Below are 7,500 nucleotides of genomic sequence, written 5' to 3' on the forward strand. Positions count from 1 at the left end.
GAATAATTAATTAGATTATTGCACAAACATTAAAGAGTTAACGTGATATTAAGAGAGAGAAAAAAATCATATTTTGGGTTTCATGATTTTAATAAAAAATATGTTTACTAATATTCTAAATATTAATTATATTTGATATAAATGTAATAATAAAATAATATAATTCTAACAATACTTATATTTCAAAAATGATACTTAATAATAATCGCAATTTAGTACAATAATCCTCTTTATTGCCATTCGTTGTTATCATTATCAACCCTTGCTATCAGAACATTTAGCATCACTGTATATAACGTCACTGTTCATCGCTTGGGCATTGTCAGTATCATTATCCTATATTCCTTTTCTTCGGCTTGGCATTATCATTACTTTTATCATAATCCTCCATTTCTTCCCTTCGCATTAGTGTTCTTATTACTTTTACCATTATCCTATATGTCTGATTTTTCCTTCGCTTTGGCATTGTTCTTACTTTTTTTTTATCCTTATCCTTATTTCTTTCTGTTGTCTCGGGATTATTCTTAGTTTTGTCCTTTTCCTATGTTTCATTCCTTCACTTGGGCATTATTTATTTTACCAATTATCCTGATCCTACTTTTCTTTCCTTTCGCCTCATCATCATCATCATCTTTACTTTTATCATTATCCTCTATTTCTTCCCTTCGCATTAGTGTTCCTATTACTTTTATCATTATCCTATATATCTGATTTTTCCTTCGCTTGGGCATTATTCTTACTTTTTATCCTTATCCTATTTTTTATTTCCATTGTCTCGGCATTATTCTTAGTTTTTTTCTTATCCTATGTTTCATTCCTTCGCTTGGGCATTATTCTTACTTTATTATTATTATTTTTTTTTTTACCAATTATCATGATCCTACTCTTCTTTCCTTCGCCTCATCATCATCATCTTTACTTTAATCATTATCCTATATTCAATCCATCGCCTTGGGCATTACTCTTTCCTCAATCCTTATTCTATATTTCCTTCCTTTCCTCCGCGTCAGAACGACAACCTCCGCAGTGAGTCAGCCGCCATGCGAGGCCGAGTGGACCGAGCCGAGATCGAACACGAGATGCGAATCCAGGAGCTCGAACAGGAACTCGGGGCGAAGAACACCGAACTGGAGAACAGAACTAAGAACTTGAAGATCAGACTGGAGACGATGGAGAGCTCGACTCGTCAACAGAACCAGGAGAAGCTCGAAGTAGAGCGTCTCTTGAGGGAAGACCGGGAGAAACTCCGGCAGCTGCAGAGGAAGCTCGACACGTTAGAAGCTTCGAAGCAGACCAGCGAGAAGAAGGTTCAGTCTCTCTCGTCCACGGAACGGGAGCTGAGGGAGGCCACCGAGACGCTGAGTCAGGAGAACGAGGAGCTCAAGGCCGAGGTCGAGGGACTCAAGACGAAGTTCGCGACGAAGGAGAAGGAGTGGGCGAGTAAAATGGAAGCGGAGGCGAAGAACGCGGAGAGCAGAGTGAAGCAGAGGATCGAAAAGACGTGGCTCGAGAAACTCAAGCGAAGCGAAGAGAGCGCGGCGCAGGATGTGAGTCATGTCCCGTTTTCTATGAGGATTTTTTTAAGGGGGATTTCTGTATTTTGAAGGATTAGTGATTTTCTTTGATTAGTACTTTATATGTTGCTAGTAATAATAATAATTAGAATGATATTAATCATAATAATGCTAACAATGATCATAATGTTTATGATGATAATGATAGTAATAAGTTACCATGGCAATGATTATTATTAAAATAATTTTGTTTTTGTTGATATTATTATTGTTATTGATCTTATTGCTGTTTATTGATTAATAAGGCCAGACAAGATCATCAAGTTAGTAACTATTTATTCAGTTTACTTTGTTTTCGTTACTGTAATCGGAATATATTTCATTTCCTTAAAGTTCTCGTAACAGAAAATGCGGCAATAGTTTCCAACGTTCAAATCTTAATTTCTCTCTCAATCTTTGTTTATCTGCTATTTTGCTTTTACGAAGTGTTACTCGGATGCATAGTTTAAGAAAAAAGTATGTATTTGTTCTTGCAAAAAAGAAGAAAATTGATTCTTCTATTTTTTTTTTCGAAGAATTTCTGTAAAACCGTTAACAGATATATCTTTGCAAAACGCAAAAGCAATTTTGTTCGGACAGAAGAATCACTTAAAAATACCGTTTCGTTATGCGGGGGAAAGGTGGCCGTCAGAAAAAAAGAATCAAGAAAATTTAGCAAAATTCCCAAAGAATATAATGTTTCGAATGGATATATTAGTCTTGATTTCGATACGCGGGAAGCAAAACAAAGACAACACACAATAAGGTAGAATAAACACCAATTGTTGAAATGCACCAAGAACTTCAATCTCAAAACCTCCTCGGCGTGGCACAAAATCACAAATTAATCCCAAACGAAAACAGCGCCCGGTCCGTTGTAAAGGTCCGCCATATTGGGTACGAGGCCATGTTCCCGCGCCGTGAACAAGCCTAACCCGATCGTCAAACACATGTTTCTCTTCTTGTTTTAGCCGGGTAAATCATACTAATGGCGGGATAGGGCTTGTAGGATAATTATCGGGTCAGAGTTCCCGTGTTCACCCTCTTTTTCGCCTCTGAAAAGGATGAGGAGGGAATGTTTGTGCTGCCTATCCCGCCGCCATCTTTTCGGTTAGGGAACGCCGGGTCAAAGCATTTTGGAGAATGAAATGGCAATTGTAGAATACATTTAAGCCGTGTTAATTATAAAGATGATGTTAATGATTACAGTAATTATTGAGCATAGGGGATACATCACGTTGAAGGATAAAAAAAAAATTTACATTTGTAAGTGCATAAGTATTCAATCTAATAGGTTAATAATAATGATAGTGGTCAGAATAACAATAATAATTGATATTGATTATATCATTAATGAATAAGATTCAAACATTTACACTTGCTTTACAATATCTTTTATTTGATGAAATCTAGTCCTATTATAATTGGTCCTTTTCCATGGAAATATAACAAAGAGGATAACATGAATTCGTCATAATGGGAAAGCAATATTATCCGATTTTTTTTTTAGCAACGGCGTTCTGCAATAGAGAATAGATTTTTCTTTTCATTTCGATCTATTCAAGATTTACAGATAGTTAAAGGAGAGAAAAGTAAAGACTGACAGAAAGAGAGAAAAATCAAACGCCCCAACTTTTGACATTTCTTTTTGAAAAAAAATTGACATTAATCTTCCTCTTTCGCGATATATTGCATTGCTCGGGAAAGAATTGCAGATAACAGATGTCATTTTCATCCGAGGATCATCCAACTTTCGTCAGTCAATTGATAAAAAGAAGACGAAGATAGGAAGAAAAAGAAATGAGAGAGGAATGGACGATGAAAGAAATCAAATAAAATAAAAGACGTGGAAAGACGAAGAGAAAAATAAAATGAAAGAACCATTTTTCTTCACTTTTCATAGATAATCTTCTACCGATTAGGAGGGAAATGGAGCCGAAAAAAATGTTAACGACTAGTAAAAAAAATAAAAGAAAAATAAAAGAAAACGTCATTAAGGATTTTAACTACATCCTCTCTCTCTTTTTCTCCCCTTGCCCCCTTCCACTCTCTTCTATTTCTCCCTTCCCCTCTCCCTCTGATCTTTGCTATTCTACCATTTCCCCCTTCCTTCTCTCTTTACCCCCTTTGCCTCTCCTTCCTTCCCTTCTCCTTATTCCTTCCCTTCACTCTCTCCTCCCCTCTTCCCTTCATACCGATTACCCTCTCATCCCTTCCTCCTTTTTTTTATATCTTTCCCTTGGCCCTTCCCTTCCCTTCCCCTCCCCCTTCCATTTGCCTCTCTTCCCTCTTTTTCTCCTTTTCATTCCCCTCTCCTCCCTCTCTCACTTTCCATAACTTCCGTCTTTCCCCCCTTCCCTTCCCTTCCCCTTCCCCCTCTCCTCCCCTTTCCCGCCTTCCCTTCCCTTCACCCTTTCCTCCTCTCCCGTCTCCCCCTTTCTACTTCCTACCCCCCCACCCCCCGCCCCCCACAGATCGAGAAACTGCGAGAGTCTCACCGCCGGTCCGAGGGCGACCTGAAGAAGGAGCTGGCGCTGGCGCAGAAGGCGGAGGAGGAGGCGAAGAGGTTGAACGAGGAGTTTAAGAAGAAGGTGAGTGTGTGCAAGAGACAGAGAGAGATAATGAGCGAAAGAGAAATAGAGACAGAAATGGGAAGAAAGAGAGAGGGAGAGAAGAGGATGTGTGTGTGTGTGTTTGTGTGTGTGTGTGTGTGTTTGTGTGTATGTATGTGTGTGTGTATGTGTAAGTGTGTGTGAACACACACACATTAATATATGTATATATATATATATATATATATATATATATATATATATATATTAATATATATTAATATATATAAAGTATATAATATATATCATATAAATATATATATATTATCTATATATATATATTTAATATATATAGATATATATATATATATATATATATACATACATACATATATATGTAAATATAGACAGATATAAATACCGAAACAGAGATAGACAGACAGATGGACAGACAGATAGATAGAAAGAGAGTATTGGCTGACTATGGCAAAGGTTCGCGTCGAAGGCCAAGGAGTAATGATGTGTCCAGATGATGGATGTCAGAGCAGCCGAACTCGATCGTCAGAATTAATTAATCTTGCGCAGGATACGGAAAGAGAAGGAGAGGGGAGATAGGGAGAGAGGGATGGCGAGGGGAGAGGGATGGCGAGGGGGAGAGAGGGAGGGAAATAGGGAGAGAGGGATGGCGAGGGGAGAGGGAGGGAGATGGGGAGAGAGGGATGGCGAGGGAAGAGAGGGATGGCGAGGGGAGAGAGGGATGGCGAGGGGAGAGAGGGAAGGAGATAGGGAGAGAGGGATGGCGAGGGGAGAGGGATGGCTAGGGGAGAGGGAGGGAGATAGGGAGAGAGGGATGGCGAGGGAAGAGAGGGATGGCGAGGGGAGAGGGATGGCGAGGGGAGAGAGGGATGGCGAGGGGAGAGAGGGATGGCGAGGGGAGAGAGGGATGGCGGAGGAGAAAGAGGGGAAAGAGGGAGGGAGATGGGGAAGAGAAATGGGGGAGGGGAAAGAGGGGAGAGAGAGTGGGAGATGGGAAGGGAAAAAGGATGATGAGAGAGAGGGAGGGGAATGAGGGAGGGAAAGAGGGGAGAGGGTGAGGGAGATAGGGAGGGAAGTGAGGAAGGGAAAGAGGGGAGAGGGAGAGGGAGAGAGGGAGGGACATGGGCAGGGGAAAAAGGGAGAGGGATAGCCTGTGGAATGAGGGAGGGAGAGGGAGAGGGAAAAGAGGGAGAGGGATGGCCTGGGGAACGGGGGACGGATATGGGGAGAAGAGGGAGAGGGAGAGGGAAAAGAGGTAGGGAGATGGGGAGGGGAGAGAGGGAGGGATATGTGGAGGAGAAAGAGGGAAAGGAATGGCGTTGGGAGAGAGGGGGAGGGATGGGGAAAGGGCGAGAAGAGAGGAAGAGAGAGAGAGAGAGAGAGAAGGAGAGAGAAGGAGATAGGGAGGAGAAAGAGGGAGGGGAGAGCGATGGGAGAGAGTGAGGGATATGGAAAGGGGAAAAGGGAGGGATATGAGGAAGGAGAAAGAGAGCGAGGAGAGAGAGGGAAGGAGATGAGGAAGGGAAGAGAAGGAGAGTGAAGGAGGGGGTAGTAAAAGAAGTTTGGAGTGAATGGGGAGGGAGGGAGGAGCAGAGAAAGAAGGAAACACACACACACACACACACACACACATATATATATATATGTGTATATATATATATATATATATATATATATATATATATTTATATATATATATATATATATATATATATATATATATATATATATATATATAAAAGAGAGAGAGAGAGAGAGAGAGAGAGAGAGAGAGAGAGAGAGAGAGAGAGAGAGAGAGAGAGAGAGAGAGAGAGAGAGAGAGAAAGAAAGACAGAAAGAAAGAGAGGGAAAGTCACAGAAAGAAAGAGAGGGAAAGACACAGAAAGAAATAGACAAAAATAGACCCAAAGCTAAATAGATGGACACATAAATAAAACATCACACATCCCAACAAATATTCACCCCCTTTCCCTTCTCCAGGTCAAGGCACTGCGCCAGAGCGAGACTGACCTCGGGCATAAGGTCAAGGAGTTGGAAGACCGCCTGGAGAAGGTCAAACGAAGAGGGGAAGTGGTCACCGGAAACGAGTTCACGTAAGTACCCTTCAGTTGTTTTTCTTCATCTTCAGTTTATTTTATGTTGATTTTATTTGAATTGTTTTATTCAATTTGTTTATTATGTTATGTTATTCAATTTGTTTATTCTTTTATGTTATTCAATTTGTTTATTCTTTTATGTTATTCAATTTGTTTATTCTTTTATGTTATTCAATTTGTTTATTCTTTTATGTTATTCAATTTGTTTATTCTTTTATGTTATTCAATTTGTTTATTCTTTTATGTTTTTTTTAAATGTTTTTTATGTTTTATGTTTTTTTGTTTTTTCTTTGTATTATATTTCATGATGTTTATGTCATAAATCTAAAAAAAAAAAAAAATAATTGGTGATTTTGAATGGTTGGTCTAAAAATGAGGAAATATGAAATACTCTTGTGACTTTTGGGAAACAGATGGCAAGAAAAGAGGGGGAGGGAGAGGGAGTGGGGGTGGGGGTAGGGATGGGGATGGGGATGGGGATGGGGATTGGGAGAAAGAGAGGGAGAGGGAGAGGGAGAGGGAGAGGGAGAGGGAGAGGGAGAGGGAGAGGGAGAGGGAGAGGGAGAAGGAGAAGGAGAAGGAGAAGGAGAAGGAGAAATAGATAGAGATAGAGATAGAGATAGAGATAGAGATAGAAATAGAGATAGAGATGGAAAAGGAGAGAGAGTGTGTGTGTGTGTGTGAGAGAGAGAGAGAGAGAGAGAGAGAGAGAGAGAGAGAGAGAGAGAGAGAGAGAGAGAGAGAGAGAGAGAGGAGAGAGAGAGAGAGAGAGGAGAGAGAGAGAGAGAAATTCCAAAATGTCAGGTATTTGGGAAAAGTCTTCCTCTATATGAAGAAGAAAAAAATGCTACTGAAAGATATCATCAAAATAACCCAGAATTTTCTTCGGCCTCAATATATACTAATAACGATAACGATAATAATGATGCTAGTGATGATGACCACAGTCACTACTCGCCCATATATGAAAATATACTATATATATATGCACGTACGCCCCTTATAACGGAGAAGGATAAAATGCAGTAACTGACAATAAAATATAAATAACAGCAATAACAAGAATAGTCATGCACTCATACCTGATGATGATACTAATAGCAAAGAATAATAGATATATAAGCAATTGATAATAATAATAATAATGATAATAATAAATAATAATAATAATAGTAATAGTAATAATGATAATAATAATAACAATAACAATAATAACAACAATAATAATAATATGAATAGTCATGCACTCACGCACACACGAAC

The 7,500-nt window shown here is 39.5% G+C and overlaps 2 protein-coding genes across 2 annotated transcripts in view; one reads left to right on the forward strand and one right to left on the reverse strand.

Annotated features, from left to right (window-relative positions):
• Positions 1–6,259, forward strand: part of LOC147469157 (uncharacterized) — a 7,969-nt gene extending 1,710 nt beyond the window's left edge. The window contains exons 2-4 of the mRNA XM_086550535.1: positions 1,011–1,547; positions 4,028–4,144; positions 6,122–6,259. Coding sequence (XP_086406661.1) covers positions 1,011–1,547; positions 4,028–4,144; positions 6,122–6,238 — 771 coding nt within the window. The 3' untranslated portion in view covers positions 6,239–6,259. The remainder of the gene's footprint in view (positions 1–1,010; positions 1,548–4,027; positions 4,145–6,121) is intronic.
• The window catches only part of LOC122247544 (uncharacterized), a 180,895-nt gene that overhangs the window by 79,557 nt on the left and 93,838 nt on the right, over positions 1–7,500 (reverse strand). The gene's annotated exons all lie outside the window — the stretch shown is intronic.

Source organism: Penaeus japonicus, unplaced genomic scaffold (genome assembly GCF_977035675.1).
Source record: "Penaeus japonicus unplaced genomic scaffold, GWHDUDI00000001_assembly GWHDUDI00000023, whole genome shotgun sequence".
NCBI lineage: Eukaryota > Metazoa > Arthropoda > Malacostraca > Decapoda > Penaeidae > Penaeus > Penaeus japonicus.